The sequence below is a fragment of the Natator depressus genome, chromosome 18 (assembly GCF_965152275.1).
Source record: "Natator depressus isolate rNatDep1 chromosome 18, rNatDep2.hap1, whole genome shotgun sequence".
In the NCBI taxonomy this organism is placed as follows: Eukaryota; Metazoa; Chordata; order Testudines; family Cheloniidae; genus Natator; species Natator depressus.
Window position 1 is genome coordinate 10661033 of NC_134251.1, and position 14124 is coordinate 10675156.

Consider the following 14124-nt stretch of genomic DNA (forward strand, 5'->3'; position numbering starts at 1 on the left):
TACTAGATTCGATAGAACTTTTCCATAAGGAGGAACATCTTTTACTCATGGAAGTGAAAGAGAAAACAGTGCAGGCAAAGCATCAAGTATGTTTCACTATAAGGGAAGATTTTAGTTCCCTAATAGAACATGAGATTAAACTGATACAACACTGTATCTTATTGAAAAGTGGTGGACTATTGTTAAATGGAAGAGCAGAAACATCTCTGATGTTTCTGTAGAGGGATGTAGCAAGGATGTTTGCTTCATGGCACCATGACTTTGGTGGGCACATTAGATGGACAACAATGATTTTTTTTCAGGTTTCATTCTATTTACAGGTGTGGCATACTGGGCAAAATAAAAAGAGGTATTCACAAAATGTTTGGCTAATCTTTGTGTAATGCAATATAAGTAATATTCTGGACTGAGATGAAAAATATTCCATGATCCATAATGAACCCTTAAATTTGCAGAAGACGAAAGACCAAGGGTTTCACTACTGTAGCTGGATGTAAGTTGGATGCTGGTACCGCTCTCCAAAAGTACTGCAGTGCATGGACTTTACATCATAATGTTGTGATGTAGGTGGTGTGTACTTTTAGTTACACACACGCAGACACACACACACCATCTCTCTCCATGGAAGGATTAACAGTCAGGCCTTCATTGAATCAAATGGGTCAAACCAGAAAATCAATTACAAATAGTATTCTTTAATCTTTACTGATATTTATAAAGACAATAGCTTGCAGCATGATGCAAAGAAATCATTTCAAATATGTAGGTGTGCAATCAACATTCCAACCAGTAACAGAAGGGACTTCACACAAGCTCATGAACTTCATCACCAATGGAAACCATGTCATGGCAGCCCATCATGTGATAGAAGATACTATTCCTATAGGTCTCTTCCCAGACTTTGAGGCATATATGAAGACCAGAGGAAATATACGACCCAACCTTTGAGAAGATTGGTTTTTATAAGCTTCTGAGAAAGTTTACAATGTTGTCCAGTCCCTTTTTTCCAGCTGGAAATGACAACCTGCCATTATCAAACAGGCTTATGATTCCATGGAATCCATTCTCAATGTGGTACCAGGTCACTGGCACACCACCGTCCTCTAATCGTTTCTTGTATAACAGAGCATCATCCCTAAGCACGTCATACTCACAGGTCAAGATGAATGACTCAGGGAGCTGGCGAACAACAGCATCTTCAGCGAGAAGTGGGGAAAAAGCTGGTTCACAAAATTTTTTAACTGCCTCATAAACTTCATTTGAGCATTCGATAGGCACCTTTGGTTTGTATCCTCTGACCTTAAATTCCTTAAGTATATTGTCTGCACTTAGCCATTTTCTAAACTTCAATTTTACATCTACAGGCATATGGGAACCCTCCAGGACATCTTCCAAAAATGATGCGTCCCCCTTGAGGTACTGCAGAACATAAAAAGCCATGCGTTCCCTGAACAAGATGGGGACTCCACAGTTTTGCTGATATGATGGCAAATCGAAGTCTATTGCCTGGAGGCATGGATAGATCAAAATCTGAGCATGCACCTTTGGAAGGTCTGGTCTACTCACTAGTGTTTGGCAAACAGCAGCAGCAAGATTGCCCCCAGCACTGTCCCCACTAATGATAATATGGGCAGGATCCACTCCATAGTCTTCTGCAGTCTTCATAAAGTGGGTGGTAGCAGTGAGACAGTCCTCATACTGTGCTGGGTACGTGTGCTCTGGTGCCAGACGATACCTAATATAACAAAGAATTGGTGATTTATAAAAATGGAAAAAAATCATTATCTGTTGGAAGTTTATTTGCAACAAACTCCTCTACTTTCAGCCCTCCTGTTATTTTGCAGCCATGGACATCAATATTACCTCATAAACGTGCACCCGCTCTCCAAACGATCATTCCTATATTTGCAGATCACAGATAAATTATAACCAGCAGGGCCAAATGCTGAGGATTGTCTTCCGGTTAATGCATTAGAATGAAACTCAGGAGAGCTGTGCCAGAGACTCCCTGAGGGACCTTGGCTTAGTCATTTAATCTCTTTTTTTTTATCCTCTGTTTCCCATCCGTACAATGGGGATTAATAATACTTGTTTTGTCCATGTTATCTATTTAGATTGTGAGATCTTTGGGTTAGGGACAGTCTCTTACTGTGTTTATATTGTGATCAGCATCATGTGACCCCAGTTTTGGTTGATGCCTATAATCATAATACCTAGCTCTTATAAGTGTTACTGTTCTCCAACAATATTTTTACTATTGGTGCTATGGACATACAAATATTTCTTATTTCTTATTGAGGGCAAAATTCCCCATTTACCTCAGGGCCTCAATGGGAGTTTGCGGACTAAGATGAAGATTTGGCTCAATATCTGACAACTTTATGTTAATTGCTGGGTGCAAGACAGATTTGCTTTTAATTAAAATGATCTGAAAACTTGTTTCCAGTGTTTCTCCCCCAGCAGATGACAAAATGCGCTCATATACAACAATCTTATTCTGGGTCTACTCTGTCTAGCTCAGCACAAAAGCAGTGAAAAGCGGCAAAATCATAAAGTCAACTTGCACATCTTGCAGAGCCACCTGGATTCTTGAAAATATAGTCCTCGGAGAAGGGAGGCACCCTAGAAGCAGTGCAGCTGGTGGCTATCACAATGCAGAGCAACTAGTTCCTATAGAATAGAAATGGACCAGGCTGACTTACTCAACAGACACGACCACCGATTCACTTTCTCTGGCGATATAGCGGCACACGGTTTCATAGGCATCTGGAAAACAAATGTTTTCATTGGTGTTTGGCTTGCGCTCTAAGGAGTAGCAATTCTATACCCTGTTAGCTCTGTGACGCATTTAAGAAAAATGACAATTCTCTCCTTTCCCCCATCTAATCCCTGCTCTTCCCCACCCTGTACACACCACCCCAGCTTCATTTCTCACTGTCCCCTTTGCTCATCATGGTATCGCACCTGTTTCCAAGCTGCCCCACTCTCTGGAACAGCCATGTAATGTTCAACAAGTCCTCTCTTCTTGCAGCCAACACCTACCTGCCAGAGTATGTGTGTATTTGTTGGTGAAGAGTCAAATCTCAAATGTTCTCCCAAATCTCAGGCCCAAACCAACTTCCCTTTGATGTTTGTAAAAATAGGGTGACTTTTTATCTTTAATTATCCATCATATTTTTGCTGTTAAATATCTTACTAATGCTTCCAAACATCCAGCCTCCTCCATGGAAGTAGAGGACTCCTCTCCTTCGGCCAGCAGAAGGCGCTCTAGGCTGGTAAATCCTCACTGGCACCTTCCCAAACTGCAGGTCCTTCGTGAAGAGCTTTGGGTCCTCCCCTAATTTCTTTCCTCGTCGCATATAGCGGGTGAAGCCAAGTTGACTGCACAGACCCAGCTTCTCCAAAATCTTCCCCTGTTTAGAGTGAAAGAGACCAGGGATTAGCATAAAGAAACTCCATTCTCCTCAATAGGCATAAGCTGTGCTCTCTTTGGAGAAACTAAGGCAGGATCAAAAGTCTGGAGTTCATACAGAAAAAAAACAACGAATATAGAGTTCCAGGCACGAGCACAATCCGAATAAATAAAATAATAATAACAGCAGCAGCACCATAGAGAAATGAAGCACAGACAATGTCTATGCAGCCATCTTCACACACTGCGTTATCATTGGTCCTCTGCCCTTTATTGGAGAGTTTGGTCTCCATAGGTTATTCAGTCCTTAGTTATTCCGCTAAGGGTTCCACCTAGGGTGCAGACAGGTAACAACTGTAGTGGTGGTTTTCTTGATATGGACGCTCATCCACAAGGACTGAGAGAAGAGGTCATCAACCAGATTTCAGGCTACAATGATTTTTCATGATACCAGCAATTAGAAGCAAAGGATTCTACCATGTACCCCATTACCAATCACCTGGTCCACCCTTAAAAAAAAAAAAGCAGGGTGAAAACCAAGCTGGTCTACAGAGTAGTTTGCCATCCAGATGGTAGGTAAAAATAAGGAATGGATTCTAGTCTCTGTATCCAGTGTTGAAAATTAATCTTCCCAATGTAACAACCCTCACTGCACACTCACTCACTTCTTACAGGCTGTAAAAGAGATGGTCTATCCCCTATCCAAATCTATAGCCATGCTGAAATCACTTTAGAAATCTGACACAACTGACTGGCCATATTGATCTGCATGCCACACATTGACTAGACATTACTGACAGACATCTGTCTGGCTTTTTCCTCCCTGTGGTTCAGTTTCTATTTGATAACAGCAATAAAGTAACGCTCAGTTACTGTGACAGACTGTACCCCGATGTTCACCACTTTTACAAGACCATGATATATTTTGTACAAAATATGCCTCGTGGGGTATCATTTGAAAACTCATAATCTGCTGAACCTTATTGTCCTGGTAAAATATGTGAATCAACATTGTATGAAAAGTTAAGATTTTATAACATTGCTGTAACATGCTCCAAGTTTAGAACAGCAGGCACAAACCAGTTCTTCAGAAACAAAAGACAAACCAACATCTGGTATCAACAAAATCAAGTGGAACATCAGCTAGCTAAGCGGCCATTCTTTGGCAGGAAGAAGGGTGTGTGTGAGAATTTTACATATTGACAATGGAACAATTGCGGGTTCCTGTGTAAACAGACTGGGTGTCACCTGAACCCCAGCTGGAGATAATCCTCAAAGAGGGGAGAATGGCATAAGAAGAGAAAACACACACAACACAGATTACCTCTCCTCCATTTCTCTCTGCTCACGGCAGTAACAATGCCTGAAGAAACACTGAAGTGGGGGAGGAGTCCTTGTCTGGAGGCTTCCAGCCAGTAAAGACTACTGGTAATTACTTAAAATCTATCTTTCTGTAGTTAATAAACTTGTTTTATTGTTTTAGCTAAAGCAGTGTGGTGGGACTGAAGTGTTTGGGAACCTCCACTTGAGATAACAGGACTGGTGCATATAATTTTCCATTGATGAAATGACGGACTTTCTATGAGCTTGTATTGTCCGGGGGGAGGGGGAGCTTGGCAATGCCAGATGCACATTTCTGGGGGACAAGGCTGGGGCTGAGGATTTGCTGGTGTCACCTCAAAATACAATTCATGAGTGGCTGGCCAGAGCATTCATGAAATTCAGCTGGGAGTAATTTACATGCTAGAGACTGTGTGGGAGCAGGTCCAGCAGTCATGGGTCGTGGGTTGAGCACCCCTAATGGGAGGCTAGCCCCAGGCTCTGCTCCTTCTGCCCGCAGCCCCCCCGCTGAAGCCACAAGCCCTGCTCCACCCACGGCCATAGCCACAAGTCTCCCCCTGACCTGGAGAAGCCCAGAGCAGTCTCCCTATCTGCCAGAGGCGCCCCGAGCCATCCCCCACACACCTGTAGAAGCCCCGGGGCAGGCCTCCCCTTCCCAGACCCCAAGCCACCCCGGGGAAAAGCGTCTCTTCCCAATGCTTTTGATATCCCCCAAGCAGGTTCCAGGATGGCTGAGGAGGTGATATTTGCTACTCAGCTTCCTGGGTTCCTCAGCAACCTCTCTGGAGTCCAGGGAGATTACTGATAAACCTGTGAAGCTGAATACCACATCCCACCTCCTCAGCCATCCCGGAACCTTCACGGGGCATAATAAAGCAAAAACTTTGCCACCAAACCCCACAACCACCCCTGGCCCGCAAGAGCCTCCCCGGCCTATTATACCTGCCGCCCATGTCAGCAGTTGTTTTTTTGACAGCAAAGCAGTGTAAAAGACACCCAAATTGGAGCATTGAAGGGACACAGTTGTTCTGCAGCCCAGATTATAAAATGGGGAATGTCACAGTTACATGAATAAAGAATTAGCAGAACAAGAAACTTTCTGGGTTTGTGTACCCTTAGTAATGAGGCAAGTTGTGTAAGTTATTTATTGTTTCTTATTTGCATCCTGCCCAAAGATTTTCTAGTCACCTCACAGACCAATGTGCTCACAATCTAGAATTGAAACATGACATAATGAGCGACAAACAAGAAGTGGAGGGCAGTTGGGATGGATGAAGCGCAAGTAATTTGTTCAACCTTAATGACCAACCAACTGCTCCAAAGGCTAGTACAGCCGATGAGAGTCTTCCACGGACTTTGGATTGGGCTCCAAGTTTGTTTGCTTTTGTAAATTTCATTTTAATCACTTCACTTCCTGTGGGCTTCGCAAGCAAGGCTTTAAGAGGAACTAAGATGAGGGGAGAGTGGTGGTTTGATGAATGTTTGGAATGGGCATTACTGGCATCAAAGAGACCTGGAGATGTGTGGGTGAGAAGCAGATAAAGTAGGTGTCCAATTTTGGATGCCAGGTTGTGGATAAATAGCAGAGAGTCCAGAGGAGAGCAATAAAAATAATGTTAGGTTTAGAAACTCTGACCTATGAGGAAAGGTTTAAAAAAAGGGGGCATATTTAATCTTGAGAAAAGACTGAAGGGGGGCCTGATACCAGTCTTCGGATATGTTAAGGGCTGTTATAAAGAGGATGGTGATCAATTATTCTCCAAATCTACTAAATAAAAAAAATTTTAAAAAAGCATTGTGGGTTGCCCCAAAACAAAAAAGTTTTGTTTTTTTAAAAAATTGTCTGTTTTGGGTCCAACAAAATATTTTGTTGCAGTGTTGGGTTTTCTTTAATCCTGTTATAAAAAAAGACAAATTTTGATGCAAAAGTCATTTTGAAATGAAAATATCAGGACAGTTTGTTTTGCAAATGTTGAAATGTAGCATTTTGACTTTTTCAGTTTAATTTATTTGGCCAAAACTATTCTGCAAATTTGTCACAGATTCGCGAATGTGATTCAAAACTGCATTATTCAGCAAATAACATTCATCTGAAAAATTTTGACTAGCTCTAGTTATGGGTAGAGTGATGGTATGAATGAAAAAATTAAAAGAGATCAGACAGGAGATGTATTGATGGAAATAATTGAAAGCAAGGAAAAAACGCCTTGAATTTGCTACATAAAGGGATGAGGAATTAGTAGATCCCTAATCCCTAATGTCCCCTCTCCACACAACTAGCCAGCTAATAGAGGGGGCAGAGCCATGGCTCTGGTTCCTGCCTGTCCCCTTCAGTGTGTCACATGCCCTTGGGAGAGTAGCGCTGGAAGTGACCCTGCACTCCCCAGAGTGCTGGGGGTGCAATTCTGCCTGGCCCTGCGGCAGGCTCTGCATGTGGTCTGGAGCAAGGAAAGGTTCCTCACCATGTAGTGTTGCCAAATGTCGCGATTTTTCTCATGACTCTCACAACACACTGTGTTTTGCTCAGAGCCCCTGCTCCTGAGATTCTGTGATTTCATGAGAATCTCCGCCTTTATTCAAAAACAAAGTTTCTAGCCCTCATGGCTGCAGAGAGAATTGTAAACATGACCCAAGTGCAGCCTAAAGGCTCTGGGACCCGGGGGGTGGAACAAAAGCAGCCCATCATTTATCATCTTTTTAAAAAAAAAGAAAAAACTCATGATTTTTAGGGCCTGATTCATGATTTTTGAATCTTTTGGGGTTGGCAACACTGCACCCCATGAGGTGGTACCACCTTACGAGCCAAGCAGAATCTGACTGTACATGCGCTACAAAGGTAAAGAGTCTGACAGAGACTTAGAGAAACTGCTTCCTAAGTACAGCCGAAAAGCATAAAAGTAGCATCTTTCTTTCACCGCAAGTAAAGGCATCTGGCAGGGTTCCTATTCCCGGCATTTGCATTATGCTTAGAGTGACATTTACAGGCTCACCTAAGCACCCCACCTTAGTGTCAGACAAGGTAAACTCACCAGAACCGCTGTGCCAATCAAAATACTGTGAACGATTCGGAGCTTTACAGGCTGGGCCACTCCAAGAGGGATTTCTGAGTTGGAGAAATCAAAATAAATTGTCCCCACGACTAGCAATATGAAAGCAGCAATGAAAACTGCCAATATTAACACCAGCAGCGCATAAGCAAACTCCATTTCATGTAGTGAGGCCGACGACGCCAGGAATCTGACTTTCACTTGACTCCTCCGTTCTCTTTGATTTGTTATTTCCTGTTTCTGGAGCACCTCTGCATGTAATCAGGCTGCACTAGGACGAATTTTTCCCCTTCTCAGCTACAGGTCGTGCAAAGGACTCTCGGTTAGTGAGCAAATGCTGCAGAGTCATCAAGGTCTGGAACTGTAATAAGTCAGTGAGCCTCACAGCTCGGCATATGCCAGCAGCTCTGCCAATGAGGTGTTAGACACTCCAAAACACTGTATAACTGCCAGCTATTCATATACTGAGACTGCATTTGATCTTGCATTGACAGTGGGAAGGAGAAAGGGTGTGGACCGTGGTAATCTATGTCTATAGTTGAGTCTCATGTCTCCATGATGGGATATGAGACTGTTCGTAGGTGATATTTATCTAGGACTGTAAAGATCCTGAAGTTCAAGTTTGTGATATGCAGATACATTTACCAGCAGAGAGAGAAAAGGCTGTACTGTACATTGCTTGTGATCTGCATCCATAATTTATTCATCTCAAAGTGCATTGGGATTATGCCATTATTTTTTTTCACAATGGGGCCTTTAGAAAGGCATTAGCTAAACAACAAGCCACCGTTACCAAAAAAAGAGCAAAGGCAATCCCATTTTAAAGTTTGAGTTCAGATAAGCATCCCAAATTTTAGACATGCGGCAGATAATAGGAACTCTGAACATTTTGGAGGTGCTTATACCATGCCCGTAGCTGCGGTACCCCGCAGCCATGCAATCCAGTGTTCCCAGCTCTCATGATTTTTATCACAAGCATCTCATTATTGGGACTGGGGGGAGTTCTTAAAGGCCCCGCTGTGGGAATGAAGGAATAACATCAGTATCTCAACTTCCATTTTTAAAAAAAGTAAATTTCTAACCCTTGTAGTTGCAGAGAGAAACTTGAAAATGTGACCCAAGTGTCCCCCAAGGGCTCAGAAACCAGAAAGCAAAGGAAATGTACCTGACGTTTCTTTTTGTAACATTTCATGATTTGTAATGATTTTTTGAAGGCCTGATTCATCATTTTTGGCGTGGGGTTGGCCACTCTGCTTATCCCTGCACTTTCCCCAAATATTCACCGGGAAGGATAATCTTGCCGCAAGTAATAAGATGTTTGTTGGAAACGGGGTGCAATCAGATGCAAAGATGAGGGAGCAGTCTGTTTGATTCCCCACTCAGAGCCCAAAACACAGAGCTGTTGAAAGGAACCCACATGAATTCCAAAGGCTATTGCATTGTTTTACATCACTGGTGTTTGGAAATTGGTTGCGAAGGGCCAGCAATCGTAGTTTATATTTTCTAATGTCATGTGGTTAATCTGTTAACGTGCACAACCCCTTTGCACTGGATGAAGTAGGGGCAGTATAAGGCCCGCTCGGTGGGAAACCTTGGTTCAATTCCCCATTATGCCTGATGATGAAGAAAGGATTTGAACAAGAACCTCTCCCGTCTCCGGTGAGTGCTCTGGGATATTCTAAGGGTTGGATCCAGTGGTTAGGATTCTCACTTGGGAGGTCAGAGACTACCATTCAAATCCCTTCTTCCCCAACAGGTAGAGGAGATAATTGAACTAGGATCTCCCACATCCCAGGAGAGCATCATAATAATGGTAACTTTTCAGATTTAGAGCCTGATTTTGCAAGTTCCCACTGAAGTCAAGGGGGCCTTGTGCATAGAACAACTTGCGCCATCGAGGCCTTAGAAGTTTTCAGCTCACAGACCTTCTTCTTTCCCTTTGTTCATATGCTTTCATAATGTTATGAAGTTACTACAAATAATGATCTTCTACATGGCACCATCTTACTAGTTCCTGTGGAAATGTAATCATAGCCAGCGTTCCATATAGACAAAAATATTTTTGATCAAATCAGTCTTTTTTTTTTTTAACTGCAAAATATTCCGCTTTATTTAACATGCTCGTAGTGCAAACACATTTGATTACAAGGTAATTTACTTGCTTTAGTAAAACGTTGTCACAGACAATGCTGTAATTTTGGCTTCAGTATATTAAGTCTAGTATTAATTTACTGAGCCATAATAGATTGATGTAAGTAACACAAAGCCACACTATTTACAAACTTATTTCAGGCACACAGAAAAGCTCCCTGACATTTTAAGGTAGAAGTGGATACAAAAAAAAGTTCCAGTTTAAGAGTCTAATTAGGCCTTCAACCAGAACCAAGGTAGGGAAGAGAAAAGGGTGCATAGCAGTAGGAATAAGTGAAACGTTCCGAACTTCCAGAGAGAAAATCCTTTATTCAGCAATCACTGAATACTGTATCACAGCACATATAACTGCAATGGTTATGAGAGAGAGAAAGAAAAGCAGCCACCTTCCCTAAAAGAACCTCTCTTAGTGACTGATTCATGCCTGCTGAGATGCAACACTGGAGGCTTACTGTCTTACAGGAATTATTGCCCTGTTTTGATGCAAGAGGCTAGGCAAAGTAGCCCTTGGGATGTTCCAGCGAGGAGCAGAAACTGATGATGGAGTCTGGTATTTTATTTAATGCCATCTTGTTTATTTACAAGGAATGTACAAAGGCTTGCTTCTGCGAATGCAGGGGGAACCGAAAGCAAAAGGAATGCTTTCTTTTCAGCCCGCACCCTGACCCAGGCTCTCTCTCTAGGGTTCTGGGCCACGCTGTGCTTACAGGCTTTTACTCAGATTTTTTCCAGCTATCTCTGTCAACCAGTTCCTCAAAGGTGTCTATCTCCCACTGAAATCATTGGGAATTACAAGCCTAAATACCTTTGAGGATCTGGGCCGGTGTGTGTGTCTTCTCTCACAGATACACCCAGCCCCACCTGGTTACAATACACACTGGAACCCTCCCCTTTGCCCTCTGGTCCCTAATTTCCAAACAGACTCTATGAGACCTTGCTTTAGGTATGGTCCCTTACCTGTCTCACAACTATCTTAAGTAGAGGGCCTGCTCATACGTGGGTTTTTAATGAAATTTTAACTCAACCCATAACAAGGTTTAACCCAGCTCATAACAAAAACCCTTTCCCAGCATCCCTTTCTGGCAGCTGTCCCTTTAAATTTGGCCGAGACAAGCCGCCATAGCCCTAAAATGGCTTCATTTCCCTTTTTTCCAGCTGGTAAATATTGTTCGTTCCTATTATGTTTTAATCTGGTTTTCCTGTTTGTTTGGGTTCTTTTCCCTGTAAAGACAGATGTAATGCTGGTAAACAGATACCTAAATATGCACCCAGGACCTGCTCCAGGCTCTGATCGGTGTGCATATGAGTTGGTGCTAACAGTACAGCTGAGAGATTGCATGTGAAAACAGAATGTGGCCCTATAATCTGATTTAATAATTACGGGTGTTAATATACTAGCAAAACCTCTGTGCAAAAGAACCAGTGCATCGCTTTACTCTAGTATTTATCTGAAATAAGGTAGCTTTCAGATAAGTGTACCTTTTGCAGTGTCCATCATGTCATCTGAAGAAAAAGGTAGTTTTATTATGTTGTCTACTTTTAATGTGATAGTTTTCAGGCTAAAACCTGCTATGCTGACCTTACCGGAGTATAACCCTGCTGCACTTGCATTGTAAGAGTCACGGTAAAAATGTTTTTTGCTGGGTGTTTGGTTCAAAGGTTACGTGCTGGCTGTGCTGGCCAGGCAGACGGCCAAATGTGTTGCTGGTCAGTTGTTCTGAACAGCAGCAGATATGAGAATGGGAAACCCAAATGCCTGCTAAGCAAACATCAGCTGAAAATACTCCTTCATATTCAGATACCAAACGTAGCTGATGTTTGTTTTACTCGAGGCATTAATTTTGTGACTCTCCCATTCCTAGGAGAGGGAGAAAGAGGGCCCTTTGTGGCTCTCTTCCCACTCCCCAGGGGCAGGGGGAGTAAAGAGAGAGAAGTGACCCGGGGACTTTTTGATGCCAACTTGCAGAGTCTCCAGGATAGGATTTTCTAAGGATCACATGGGTCAGATATACGCATAATAATTCATTAAAAGGTGGCACATGAGGTATCTACCAAGAACCAGTAGCCCACTGGTTAACATAATCACTGTGACATGTATGTTCAGACAATATTTAAGGAGTTATGTATCTATCCTGAAAATGTTGTTCTTAAGGCAGGAGGTGACATTCTCAGACAGTTTCTTTTCAGGCAGGGGGTAACAGATGCTTATTTCCCACCTGGTCATTGTGTATTGTGTGCCTCATAATGTATGCCTATTTGTATACTGAGACAGATGCTGATTAAGAGATTGTGAAATCTCTGAGAGAGGAGTATACAAGAAAAAAACAGCCAGCAAGGGATGTCTTGCATATTGATAGTACAATGGATAGTTCTGATATATCTGGGGATACAAACAGACATTCCGAATCTTTCACCCAGGAGGTGAAGCTGGCAGTATGACTTGTCTAATGAGCGTAAGATCGTAGCCAAGCCTGGCTCTAAAAGGCTGGAAGGCCTTTGGGTGAGCATTACGCTGTAAGGCATGAAAGTGTCTCGTAAGTGAATCTAGGTTCTAGAATGTATGTTATGATTTGATTTTCTGTGTCACCATCTGTTTCCAATACTTCTACCTGCTCTGACTTGAATCTCTCTGCTTTGTTAAATTCACTTTTACTTGTTTGCAGTATAAGCGTATCTAAGAGCTGTGAAGCAGAACAATGATCTGAGGTGAAACTGGCTCGCTGGGGTGTCCTGCTTCTTTGGAAGCAGTGAATCTGTGAATACTGTGAGTTTCAGTGGACCAGGGCTGGGCACTCCAGGCAGATGCGTAGAGGACTTGGGGGTTGGAGTGTGCCTATCGCTGATCTGTAGCGAGAGAAAACAGGGCCTGCATAGGCCTAGAGGGGAATGTTTATGTTGCCTGCGGCCCATGGCTAGGTTGCCAGGTGTCCGGTTTTCGACCGGAACACCCAGTCGAAAAAGGGACCCTGGCAGCTCTGGTCAGCGGTGCTGCAGGGCTAAGGAAGGCTAGTCACTACCTGTCTTGGCACCACATTGCAGCCCGGAAGTGGCCAGCAGTTCTGGCTCCTAGGCAGGGGGTCCACCTCCTGCACCCCAACCCCTGTCTCAACCCGCAGCCCCCTCCTGCACGCCGAATCCCTCATCCCCAGCTCCACCCCGGAGCCCGCACCCGCAGCCGGACGTCTCACCGCCTCTTGCACCCCAACTCCCTGTCCCAGTCCAGAGCCCCCTCCCGCACCCTGAATGCCTCATTTCTGACCCCACGCAGGAGCCCGCACCCCCAGTTAGTGCCCTCACCCCCTCCCGCACCCAACTCTCTGCCCTAGCTCAGTGAAAGTGAGTGAGAGTGGGGGAGAGTGAGCCACTGAGGGAGGGGGAATGTAGTGAATGGGGGCGGAGACTCAGGGAAGGGGGAAGGGCCTTGGGGAAGAGGCGGGGCTAGGGTGTTCAGTTTTGTGCAATTAGAAAGTTGGCAACCCTACCCGTGGAGTCAGAGAGCTAACCCTGGCAGGCACAGACAAGGCTTCTGTACACGAAGAGTAGGTGATAGGGAGGCACCTCACAGCCCCGGGTACCTCCACAAGAGCCTCTTGTGGGACCTCTTGGAGTAAAATTAGAATCCTTCAAAACCTTCCTGCAGAGAGTTTGGCTATTGTTCATTTCATAAGTACCTGAGGGTCACAAAGTCCACAAAGTCACAAAGACCCCAGTGGGTCTCCCCTACAAGGAGATGAGCGAGATTTTCAGACTATGGTTGAGTGTGCTCTTCTATGTATTTTTGTAATGCTGAGGTTGCTTTACTGCATGTTTCTACATGCATTTTTGCATTGATAAGCCCTGTTTATTGCATAATTCTATGTACTCTCCTAATAATAATTCTATAGACTTTTGCAGCCTTAAGGCTGGGATTTTATGAGTTCTGCACTTTTGAGGCTAACCTTCTGGACGTGTCTTTTGCCATGTTGAGGACTAGAATTTACATGTTCTTATATGTATTTTTGTAAATCTGAAATTGCAGTAAAACAATCTCCTACATATATGTAATATTCACCATTAAACATTCACCTATATGATAGGTGTGACACAGAAACCCCTAGGCAAAGGTCCCCTGTTCATCACAAACAGCTTTTGTCTCAAACCTGGCAAACTCACTATACCAAACACATATCTTGC

The 14124-nt window shown here is 43.6% G+C and overlaps 1 protein-coding gene across 1 annotated transcript; it reads right to left on the minus strand.

Moving 5' to 3' along the window:
* Window positions 1-708: 708 nt before the first annotated feature.
* On the minus strand, window positions 709-8135 carry LOC142000730 (arylacetamide deacetylase-like 4). The gene is made up of 4 exons (XM_074975220.1): window positions 7783-8135; window positions 3197-3413; window positions 2703-2766; window positions 709-1735 (listed from the first exon to the last, which is right to left on the minus strand). The coding sequence occupies exons 1-4, from the start codon at window positions 7957-7959 to the stop codon at window positions 961-963; spliced, it is 1233 nt and encodes a 410-aa protein (XP_074831321.1). The 5' UTR covers window positions 7960-8135; the 3' UTR covers window positions 709-960.
* Between the last annotated feature and the right edge of the window lie 5989 nt (window positions 8136-14124).

Coding starts and splice junctions, on each gene's coding strand:
- LOC142000730 (XM_074975220.1), bottom strand. CDS start 7,959: ATGGAGTTTGCTTATGCGCTGCTGGTGTTAATATTGGCAGTTTTCATT. Junction 3,414..7,782: donor TGATTGGCACAGCGGTTCTG/GTGAGTTTACCT, acceptor CACTCTAAACAG/GGGAAGATTTTGGAGAAGCT. Junction 2,767..3,196: donor CTGGATGTTTGGAAGCATTA/GTAAGATATTTA, acceptor TTTGTTTTCCAG/ATGCCTATGAAACCGTGTGC.